This window comes from Coregonus clupeaformis, unplaced genomic scaffold (assembly GCF_020615455.1).
Source record: "Coregonus clupeaformis isolate EN_2021a unplaced genomic scaffold, ASM2061545v1 scaf1724, whole genome shotgun sequence".
Taxonomy (NCBI): domain Eukaryota; kingdom Metazoa; phylum Chordata; class Actinopteri; order Salmoniformes; family Salmonidae; genus Coregonus; species Coregonus clupeaformis.
The window spans coordinates 36,329-48,902 of NW_025535178.1; the positions used below are offsets into that span (position 1 = coordinate 36,329).

At 44.5% G+C, this 12,574-nt stretch overlaps 1 protein-coding gene across 1 annotated transcript in view; it reads left to right on the forward strand.

Annotated features, from left to right (window-relative positions):
• The first annotated feature begins 261 nt into the window (after positions 1-261).
• The window catches only part of LOC123487486 (tripartite motif-containing protein 16-like), a 30,065-nt gene continuing 17,752 nt past the window's right edge, over positions 262-12,574 (forward strand). Inside the window, exons 1-2 of the mRNA XM_045218686.1 lie at positions 262-399; positions 2,660-3,121. Coding sequence (XP_045074621.1) covers positions 262-399; positions 2,660-3,121 — 600 coding nt within the window. The remainder of the gene's footprint in view (positions 400-2,659; positions 3,122-12,574) is intronic.

Consider the following 12,574-nt stretch of genomic DNA (forward strand, 5'->3'; position numbering starts at 1 on the left):
TCTCTGTAATCTGAGGGACATATGTGTCACTAATATGGTCATACATTCGGCAGGAGGTTAGGAAGTGCAGCTCAGTTTCCACTCTCTCTCTCTCTCTCTCTCTCTCTCTCTCTCTCTCTCCCTCTAAGCCCTACCTCCCTCTAACCCCACCCCTCTGGCAGAACCAGGAAGCCCCTCCCCCTCCCACAAACTCTCTTCTGAGGAAGCAACTGATCTGAGTCTCTGTGTCGTCTGTCTAAGTGAGAGTGAACAACCGTCCAAATGGCTCAGCAGGGAGTTCTGCTGGACCAGGACCAGTTCTGTTGTTCTGTCTGTCTGGATCTACTGAAGGAGCCGGTCACTACTGCCTGTGGACACAGTTACTGTAGAAGCTGTATTGAGGGCTGCTGGGATCAGGATGTTCTGACCAACAATTTGTGATTTCAGTTTTGGCACAATGCTAATAAAACAGAAATATCTGTCCCCTGGTCCTCCAGAGTAGGAGTGAACCAGGACCACAGGGCAGGAACTCTGTCCTTCTACAGCGTCTCTGACACAATGACCCTCCTCCACAGAGTCCAGACCACATTCACTCAGCCCCTTTATCCTGGGTTTGGGATTGGTACAAAATCATATCTCAATAATTACCAGTAGGTACAGATGATTTCAACCATTTCAGACATGTTGATGGAGAGCTTCTGGGTTATTAACAGTCTTCCAGTAGGCCTATGATCTGGTTCAATTCCCCTTTTTTAACGTTATTGTAAAAAAATAAATAATAATAATTAGACATAGCACATTCTTTGTAGCCTGGTCCCAGATCTGTTAGTGGTCTTGCTAAACAGATGGCATGATAGCACATACAGACTGACACTCAGGCTTCAGACTTTTACTGTCTACCTGATCACCTCTTGGCTGTTGCAATCCTCTGTAAATGTGTCTCTTTTTCTCTTGATGTAAACTGTAGTACTGGCAAACCAGTCAAATCAGAAACTGGGATCATTGTTGATCCATTTATGATCAGATGAGAATATTTAAATCACCCATGTCCATGTATGAATACAAACAATTCTGTATTCTGAATCAATTACTGAATCAATGTGATCTTTCAATATAAAAGTCAAAATCATGACATTGGAATTGCTCTGTTATTGAATTGATTGACACAATGAATCAGCTATTTCCAGTCATCTATGTAGCAGTATATCCACAGGGGGAGGAAGTGCAGGGAGATGCCTCTGATATGACTGGGTGTCAGGTGGAAGGAGATCACAGAGCCTGGAACAGAGAAGAGAGGAATACTTGGAAGAGAAAGAAGCATTCATTTGGTTCAAACGTCTCTTGTCTGTCTCTAATACACCAGTAGTGGGCAGGTACACCAGTAGGGTGTGTGTGTGTGTGTGTGTGTGTGTGTGTGTGTGTGTGTGTGTGTGTGTGTTTGTGTGTGTGTGTGTGTGTCTTTCTCTGTGTGTTTGTGTGTGTATCTGTGCCGTGTGTGTGTGTGTGCTTACTGATGACTCTGGCGGGGGAGAAGGGTGTTTTCTCCATGGACAGGTAGCAGGAGGTGACACACTCCATGAGAGGGGCCAGCAGCAGCAGAGATAGGATGCTGATGACGTTCATGGCACCGATGGGCAGGAGGAAGCTGTTCAGGTGCAGGTTAGAGTTCATGGTCTGAATGTAGTAACCTGATGGAATCTGTGGGAGAGGTCAGGGTAACAACAGATTCTAGGACAACTTTATGGAGCATAAATAAACATTATAGCTTTGCCAGTTTTACTCCCATCATCTGAAAAATCATGTATTTGGACTTTCCACTGAAATTATACAAGGAACTGAAAATGTTCTAAAAATCAATGAATGAATGGAACCATTTATTTGTCTCTACAGTTTGAAGGAAGTTTCTAACTAGCGTTAGCGCCATGAAGTCTATAGTACCTGCTAGCATGCCATAGACTTCCAGTCATTGCGCTAACGCTAGTTGGCATTGGCTCCCAAAACGACCTCTAACTTCCTTCATACTGGATGCAGAGACATTAAAATGGTGTCCATGAGTTCATCTGACTCTGGGGAAGTAGATAAAGGGCTTCACTGCCTAAATCCTGAAGTAAATCTTTAAATTGAGTTTTTAAGTGATTGCAATGATTAATTTTTACATGTACAGTTACATTTTAATCATTTAGCAGACGCTCTTATCCAGAGCGACTTTCAATTAATGCAAAATGTGAACCACAATTTTAAAAAATGGTACAAAAGAGTATTTTGTATTTTGAAAATAAAAATAAATTTGAGTGTAGTTCAGCCCAGTGTGATTCAAATGACAAAATACTCAGAAGTAGATAAAATACATATTTCACATAGATATAACATAAATACTAACCATCTCTGGCTACTACCCAACACTCTGTCACATTTCCTTATCAAATAAACCACACCCCCTCTACATACAGAGTACACTGTCAAGTAGGAAGCCACTTCCTGTCCTCTGGTGTAGAGTTCCATGAAACACAAAGTAATCTTTGACACTGCCATTGCTTAACCTACGGGAGAGAGCACCAAAATGGCAGAGAATCAGGACCTGTTCCATTGCTCCATCTGTCTGGATCCACTGAAGGATCCGGTGACTACTGCCTGTGGACACAGCTACTGTATGGGCTGTATTAAAGAAAGCTGGGATCAGGATCGTCTGAAAGGGGTCTATAGCTGTCCTCAGTGCAGAGAGACCTTCACTCCAAGGCCTAATCTGAGGAAAAATAACATGTTGGCTGAAGTGGTGGAGAAACTGAAGAAGACAGGACTCCAGGCTGCTCCCCCTCCTGCTCTGTGCTATGCTGGACCTGGAGATGTGGCGTGTGATGTCTGCACTGGGACCAGAAAGCAGAAAGCCCTCATGTCCTGTCTGGTGTGTCTGGCCTCTTACTGTGAGACTCACCTCCAACCTCACTATGAATATCCTGCTTTCAAGAAGCACAAGCTGGTCAAAGCCACCGCACAACTACAGGAGAAGATCTGCTCTCATCATGACAAACTGCTGGAGGTTTACTGTCGTACCGATCAGCAGTGTATCTGTTATCTGTGTACAGTGGATGAACATAAAGGCCATAATACAGTGTCAGCTGCAGCAGAGAGGACTGAGAAACAGGTAAGACCAGAACTACTTGTTGGTGACTGTCTGATTGTCAGTCTGGACCTGATGTGGATGTGATGAGGAGTCAGGCGCAGGACACAGAGGTTTAGTCCAACAAACTTTACTAGTACAAAGTGAAAAATATCCAAGACACGACCTCGAAAAACAGAGGCGAGTGAAATACGCAACATGCGTAAAACTAAACAAAACATATAGAGCGCAAAACACGCAGCTCCAAACGACACGCGGACAACAACACACAATCTACCTAACACAAAACACGGAACTTATAGGACACGTAATTAGGACACAAATAGACACAGGTGTACCAGACAGACCAAAGCAATCAACACACGAAACATACAACGGTGGCAGCTAGTATTCCGGGGACGGCGAACGCCGAAGCCTCCCCGAACCAGGAGGAGGAGCAGCCTCGGCCGAAACCGTGACAGTACCCCCCCCTTGACGCGCGGCTCCAGCCGTGCGCCGACCCGGTCTCGGGACGGCCAGGAGGACGCGGACCCAGGCGCGTGGGATGCCCACGGTGGAACTCTGTCAGGAGGGATGGATCGAGGATGTCCCTCCTAGGCACCCAGCACCGTTCCTCCGGACCGTACCCCTCCCACTCCACGAGATACTGGAGACCACTCCTCCGGCGCCTCGAGTCCACTATAGTCCGGACCCTGTACGCCGGTGCCCCCTCGATGTCCAAAGGGGGTGGAGGGGTCTCTCCTATCTCCTCCTCTTGGAGTGGACCAGCTACCACCAGCCTGAGAAGAGACACATGGAACGAGGGGTTAATATTTTTGTACTCAATAGGCAGTTGTAACCTGTAACACACCTCGTTCAATCTTCTCAGGACTTTGAAGGGCCCTACAAACCGCCGACCCAGCTTCCGGCAGGGCAGGCGGAGGGGCAGGTTTCGAGTCGAGAGCCAGACTCGATCTCCCGGTGCGTACACCGGTCCCTCGCTGCGGTGGCGATCGGCGCTCGCCTTTTGTTGACGGATGGCCCGCTGCAGATGGACATGGGCAGCTGTTACGTGAATTATTTAACAAACTATTTTAGTGTCTCTGTGCGTCTCCCAAAAGGTTGTAAGTCTTTTGGGATTTAAGTAACGGCCAGAGTCCCGGTCTGCATGGTCAGAGATATTTATTCATTGAGAATTCTGCCATCACAATTTCAGAGTCCATCTTTTATACTCATACGTCATACAAAAATAAATCCCTTCCCTCTGTAGGCGGGCTGTAGTTTTCCACTCTAAAACATACATACACACACACACACACACACATATCCTACTCCCTGCTTTACTCAGTTATTGCCGTTCTCACAATATTCTGCACCATGTTTTCATAACAGTTTCTCCCCTCCCTAAATTGGGAGGCCTCTTTATCTTAGTTTCTCAGTTGTCTTTGTTGTCTGGCCTAACTCTTACTCACATTGCTAAATAGTGGCTCAATGCCATAGCCTTTACTTTACTCACACATTTCTAACACATTATACACCGTTTCAGGGTGTAATAATTAGTCATTAATAATTAATCTATCAATTCCACCCTTTGACTAAATATTACACACATACAAAATATATGTTGTTATAGAAATGAATCACACTCATTGAAGTATATAAGTTGGTTTGCATATAACAACATTACAGGTTCATCAGTGTTACCCCATGATTAAAAACGTTACTTTTTAGCAATGGTAACTAGTACATCATACTTAAAACGAGACTTTAATACACAAAAGATCATTACAATAACTTTTAAACTAGAGATGTATAGTTCTAGGAAAACATCCAGTCTCAAACTATCTGGATCGTCGTCGTCCTCCACCAAGCCTGGTAGGTCATATCCTTAATTCCTTAGGTCGGAGTCCGGGATTGGGCCGTATCTCACCATCTGTTGGGAAACCGCCTTGCTCACCAACCCTCAGACACAGGGAATAAGACAACATCCACAAAGAACAAGCATACCCATAGAAGCTATAGCTGCACCCAGAATAGTTACAACAATAGTTTTCCATTTACCAAATATGTTATCAAACCAACCGTTTAGGGAGCTATCAATACCAGAGTTCTCAGCCAGTTCGTTCGCCAGCGTGGTGAGTCCCTGAAGCGCTTTGGTCACGGACCCGTCCGGTGCTGTATTGTTGGGGATGAAAGTACAGCACATAGATCCAAACAGAACACAAACTCCGCCCCGCTCAGCCAAAAGCATATCTAAAGCTATTCTATTCTGCCATGCTATTAAGCTAGTTGCCGCTGTCTGCTCAGCTAATCCCTTTATTGCATCACGAGTGTGGTTTATAAATCTTTGCTGGTTATAGTAAATATCATTCATCCAATCTACGTTTTTATTAATTGTTGACCACCAGAAAAGACTTGATTCAAACCCAGCTGCGATCTGATTCCTAGCTTTGAATTGTTCTGGAACCCCTCGAGGTACTCCTATCCCATCAATATATCCTTTATCAAAGGATCCCGGGAGGAGGTTCTACTTTCTACGTGACAACTCACCAGTCTCTGACACGTTTGATTGTTTGCGTATGTAGGTGAGTTCACAATCAGTTATCACCACACAACCATCAGATGTCAGCACGGGCCTGGTTTTGGTTCCTAAAATCCTCTGGCTGCAACAAAGAGGAGAGATTAGTCATGGTCTCTTTTAGTTGTGATATTCTCTGTGTGGGAGCAGGAGCTAAGATGCCTTACCCTGTATCCTTTCTTATTAGTCCTAGAAAAACAATAAGACTCCCCTGTGACTTCAAACGGAGGCAACCCAGGTCGGGATGACTTTGTTATCGGGGGATACAGATAGTGCAAGTTACTACAAGACTCTTTCACCACATTCCCAGGTGGATTGCATGGAACCTGACAGAGAGTTAAAGCCTGTCAAGGGGAACGGAGTAGTTGTTAACCTTGGTTTGGCTGTCCTACAGGCATAACAGTCCTCTTTAGACATAGTTATTGCCGTATACTGAATCCATTCCAACCACAGGTTAGGATCCCTGTACCCCGTCTCCACCTGTACTACTTCCTTCAGGTCTATAGTTTGCACTATCTTCACCACGGCCCCGGTCTCACTACCTCCCTCAGAGAGGTTTACTCTATAGGGTGCCCCAGTTGAAGAGGATATCTCATTTGTCAGGTCTGTAACATCTGCTGGGTTGATTACTACCCAGAAAGCCACTAATGGGTCTCCACAACATTTGCGGTCAAATCCTATGTACCACATTCCCTCATCCGTAGCCTTTACCTGTTTTAGCGTAATTCAGACTTTCAGACAGTACCTACCCTTATATGGGTCGCACTGCCATTTCTGATAATTCCCTACTTTCACAATACTACACCTGTCCCTAAACTGTGTATGGAGATTGACATATCCCCCCCCACTTGGTATAAGCAACTACATAGTCCCAGGATGTACATGGTGACATACATATGGTGATGTCCTTCCCTAAAGTCCCTAGTATTTCCCCTTTCCCTACGTCTAGCTGTCTCCTATGCCTTTTCAACTTGTGTTAGGTTAACTACCACTTCTGGCTGAAACAGGAGGGTCCGTGTGTGTTAGGAATATGGCCCCCACAATCAGACAGCTACCTACCGTCAGGAGACCTGTGAATCTCCACCCTCGCCCTGAGAATATGTCAGACGCCAGAGGCCAACCCATTGCTTTACCTTCTATCGAACTCACACAGGGATGATCAGACAGGGTAAGGGAATCTTCGTTAAGGAGCCAACCCCCGAGCCCTAGTGGTGATCGGATCTTTCTCCTAACTCTGTGTTTGTTCGTCAGGTGTAACTGGGTTTACCTTTTTGCAGTGAGTGACATGCACCAAGGTGGATCTTTCGGCGATTCTTACAGCGAAGGCCGTCACCAACAGGACCTGATATAGACCTTCCCAAGGGGGCTGCTTCCAGTTTTTCTTCTTTAGGGACTGGATCCACACCCAGTCTCCTGGTTAGATAGAGTGGGTCACCTTCTCCTTTAGTTCACCTGTGGGGCACAAAACCTCTGACATACAGGTGTGGTTAATAAACTACCTTCTCACGTGTTCTGCTAGGGTGCTCTCTAGTTCTATGTCTGCCTGTCTGGTCCTGCCAACTGTGGCATTCTGTAAGGTCTTCCAAACACTTTCTCAAAGGGGGATAACCCATCTTTATCTGGGGTTACTCTAAATTTCTTCCCTTCACTCCGTGATAACTCTATAAAATCCATTTCCAATTGCTGGAAAGGGTACTTAGCTGGAGGATACTCACCCTGAGGTGCCCTTTGTCAGCCCTGGTGATTATTTTGAGCACAGATAACACATCTTGAACATTTTTTATTTTATATATATATATTTTTTTTTTATAATGAGTAATCCCATATGCCACAAAGTGTTGTCTAATCTGTTCTACCATCCATCCCTCCTTTTGACACATGTCACTGCCCATGTGTCAATATTATCACCTACCTAACAATCACTTAGGTAATATTGGTAATTTATCATCCAATTGCCATCCCTTATTTTTATTTATTGGTAAAATAAACTATCTTAAAGTCCTCCTCTCATGCCTTTAGAATTTACCAGTGTGGATGATTAATTAACACCAGAAAGTTAAAACAGAGATAAGAGGCAATTGAAATTCCATCCCATAGTATACCAAACATTACCATTATTCTAAATATTTAATAAATGTTACTCATCCCAAGTGTTCATTAATCATCATGACATTCATTCTCATAAGAAATCATATATACCCCAAACTCAGCCAAAACCTAAAAAACTCCATAAAATTCACTGTGTGCTAAGACCTATCACCATTGACCTGCTGAAAACCCCCCAAAATTGAAACATCAAGGCTTTATAAACATCATACTAGGTGTGTTGTTTTTTATTTGAAAACCCCAATTAAAAAACAACAACCAAACAGCCAAGTCATGAGGACTCCTGATTTCTCTCTTCCCCTTCTGCCTACAGTTTCTTAACTGGTGCCCTTTCCTTGCACAGTAACTACACGGTTCCTCACATTCTCTAGCAAAATGTCCCGTTTTGTCACAATTGTAACACTTCCACTCACTCCTGTCTCCACTATTACCATTTCCTTCTTTTCTGTCTTTGCTACCGTAACCTCTCTTCTCTCCTAGGTATTGACTAATAGTCTCACTGTCTCTAATTCAACACAAAACCCCATCATCCAATGTACTCCCAGCAGAACTGAAAAAAAACAAAACAGACTGTGATTTCCAGGACACTGCACCTTTGTTTCTGGCCTCACTATCTCCCCGGGAATTGGCCCTCCCTCAAGGTCCCTCCCAATCTGCTCTTGGTAAACTGCAAACCTTTTATTGCTTCTGGTTTCATAGGGTATTGCTTCTGTCATGGCCTATGATTAGATTTGGGTATCACCTGTACTGGAATTACCCCTTTTATTAATCCTACGTCTGCTGGACCCCGGGACCACAAATGCTCTGGAACTTCTTGTAAGTCTGACTCCTGTTGTTCTGTCAACAGGTATTCCTCTCCTCAGCATCTGCTATTCTCATCTAAATGTACTATCTGTGGATGGGCTGTGTTGATCGCCACTCACAATATTGACCCAATCAGTGATCCTCTTACCCTTGGATACCCCCTGGCCCATGTCTTTCCAGTCCTCTGCTGGCTCCTTTGCTAGGGACACATGTGGGCTCCATATTTCCCTGAACAGTCTCTGACTTTGGGGCCCTATTTCCACCTCCACTACTGCGTGGGTGTTGTCATAGTGAAACCATTTCAAGGCTATAGTCCTTTCTGTGGTTTTAAATAATGCTTTCTCATAGATTGCATCTGGACCTGGGTGTTTGTTATACCAGAGAGTACAGTGTAGGTCATCGGGGGACATTTTAGTGGGGCCTGGTACTACATCATCAGCAAGTTCCATCAAGGTTCGGGGAATATCAGTTATTCCCCCCCTAAACAAATCTTGCCTATCCCAATAACATGGCTCCCCTTCCCCACAGACCACCATATTGTCTCTGACTATGTGTACTTTCATTCCCCTCTCAGCGGAAATGACAGCCACATTCAATTTAGTCATTACATCACGTCCTAGTAAATTTACCCGACACAGCTTAGATATCAGGATGGGTATGGTTGCCTCTCATCCTGATTGGTCATGTTTTAGGGTTATTGGGGCTGATAACCTTTCAATAAATTGATGACCAGAGGCAGATCGCACTATGATTTTCTCCCCATCAATCCTGACTCCATCTGGCTTGTCTGTTGCACAGGTTGCTGTCCTGCAGGCTCCCGTATCACAAAGGAATTTAATGTTCATACCCATTACTGTCAATGTCAAATAAGGTTTCTGTTCCTGTTGAAGTGCTAAGTCAATAGTAGCCAATTCAAACACCTCACAATTTGGATCAAAGGGTTCCTTAGTTTTCCCCCCACTAGAGTCTACTATTTCTCCCTCAAGGACTAGTCACGCCTTATCTTCCTCTTCCTCACGCTCAAAGCTGGGGGATGGACTTCTCTCTCTCTCTCTTCTCTCTTTTCACTCTTTTCTCTCCTGTCTGACTTTCTCTGCCCTTGTCTGGTACTCCTCTACCTCTGGCTCTTCCTCACCTTCATCTTCCCTTCCTCCTCCAGCCCCTTCTTCCTCATAGGGAGGTGGGGCCGGTTGGGGGGGCAACATTATTCCCCTGCACTCTCCTTCTCCTCCCTACATATTCATCATCTGGATTTTCTCTCCATGCCTGGTCTGCCAAGTTTGGATATAACCTTTCTGCCCTCTGCTCTGGGGGAGGCACGGAGACCTCAACCTTCACTTCTCTTTCCCTCTCACTCACTTCTCTTTTCTTCCTGCCTTATCTCCTCTCTCTCCTAAGTTTCTAGTTCTACCCGCCATCTCTCCCAGAGTGGCAATTAGTTACCCTGCATCTTCCTCTTCTTTCTTGGCTCTGTCCTGTCTGTTATTCTGCTCATGATGGATTGCATGTCTCTCTGAGGCTATTACACAATTCAGTTATTTTCCCAACATACTCTCCGTAATCGGCCCATGGCAAAAGTGTCCTCTGGGCATCCCCTGAAACCCTCTGCCCTCTAACGGCAGCCCAAACCTTACTATTCCTGTTTTGGGGTGGGTCATTCCTTCTACCGCTCTGGCCACGTCCTCTGTGTTCATGGCCTGTCTGCTAAATGGCATATTATTATTATTACTGTATACATCTAAGGTTGCTGGGGCCCCTTTCATTCCCCGCCAATAGATTAGGTAAGGCTATCAGTGGGTACTGGCCCCCTCCTACTCTCTCTCTCTCTCACTGCTTATTTCTCCTTTACACACCTTATGTATCTGTTTAAGCATGGATTCGAGTTTATCTGCGTCTAGACGTCCCTCAAAACCATACCTCTCCCTCCACCTGGTTACATAATGGAGATTTCTTCTATCCCTGGATTCCATTTTAATTACATCAAGTATTTCTCGTCCCCAGTAAATTCTGGGACCTCTTGTGAGGATTTGCCCCCCATGGTTGGTACTGTTAAAAATCCCTTAGCCACCTCTTCTATATAACAAGTCAATTTAACAAGTAATTCAAAATAGCTTCACACAACAACACCTTGAATCACCCCCTTCCTGTATATGTAATCTTGACTAGTCCCCCAGAATTATCTCATACTTTTACAGAGGGATTGATCCCCACAATGTAATCTTGATCATTCCTGACAGTCTCATACAACAGGAATGGGTTCTCCCTCCTCTATACAACCACCTCTCCCTGTATATGTAGTCTTGACTAGTCCCCCAGAATTATCTCATACTTTTACAGAGGGATTGATCCCCACAATGTAATCTTGATAATTCCTGACAGTCTCATACAACAGGAATGGGTTCTCCCTCCTCTATACAACCACCTGGAATTATTCATGTGACTTTTGAGCAAATATTAGGTCTCACACGTATACAACCTTACATGATTATTGGTGTTGTATCGGTAACCTGGAGTTTATAAGGCTCCAGAACGGATAGAGTTACAGCAAAATCTACAGTTGTTTGTGACTTTTGACTTTACTAATATTATATTTCTCACACATGCTACTTTAATTCCTTCTGGTGTACTTTTTGTATTTGTTTAACCCGGATTATTTGTTGACTGTTCAATAATCTCTTACAGGTTACATCCCATAGGTGTACTTTTAATAGTTCCTTCTATTTCAACACCGGGTAGTTTCTTTTGGTAATGGCCTATTACCGTGAATCATTACGGACCCACCACCAGGTTGACTAGTCCCCCAGAATTATCTCCTACTCTACGGAGGAGTCTATCCTCACAATGTAATCTTGATAATTCCTGACAGTCAACCCCACATTTCACTTAAAATGGCTACGCATTGATCAATTTGCTACTTTTCAATATTTTAGCAAGTCCTCCAATCAATTTCACCAAGTTAATGAATAAAGACTACTGACCTTATCCTTGCAGCCGAGATTCAATGTAGGTTTGGATTCCGTCACCGTCTCTGTCATTAATCAGGTGTCCTCTGGCCTGTTTTAACCCTTAATGTCAAAGGGCAGGACTTTCTATTTACGAATGTATCATTCGCCCGTCGACGGTTTTCAGAGTTACCTGGAATGACAGAAACAGGGTATTGGAGTCTGGCTCAGAAGGACCAAGCTGTTACGTGAATTATTTAACAAACTATTTTAGTGTCTCTGTGCGTCTCCCAAAAGGTTGTAAGTCTTTTGGGATTTAAGTAACGGCCAGAGTCCCGGTCTGCATGGTCAGAGATATTTATTCATTGAGAATTCTGCCATCACAATTTCAGAGTCCATCTTTTATACTCATACGTCATACAAAAAGAAATCCCTTCCCTCTGTAGGCGGGCTGTAGTTTTCCACTCTAAAACTGCTCTACTGACCTTCAGTTCCACACACACACACACATATACACACATGCATACACACATACATTACACACACACACACACATATCCTACTCCCTGCTTTACTCAGTTATTGCCGTTCTCACAATATTCTGTACCATGTTTTCATAACAGTTTCTCCCCTCCCTAAATTGGGAGGCCTCTTTATCTTAGTTTCTCAGTTGTCTTTGTTGTCTGGCCTAACTCTTACTCACATTGCTAAATAGTGGCTCAATGCCATAGCCTTTACTTTACTCACACATTTCTAACACATTATACACAGTTTCAGGGTGTAATAATTAGTCATTAATAATTAATCTATCAGCAGCGTCCCACGTCTCCTCCGAGCGCCGAATCCACTCGTCCACCGCAGGGGCCTCGATCTGGCTCTCGTGCCACGGTGCCAGGACCGGCTGATACCCTAAAATACACTGGAAAGGTGTTAATCCGGTGGAGGAGTGGCGGAGAGAGTTCTGGGCCATCTCTGCCCAGGGGATATACCTCGACCACTCCTCCGGCCGGTCCCGGCAATAGGACCTCAAAAACCTACCCACATCCTGGTTCACACGTTCAACCTGCA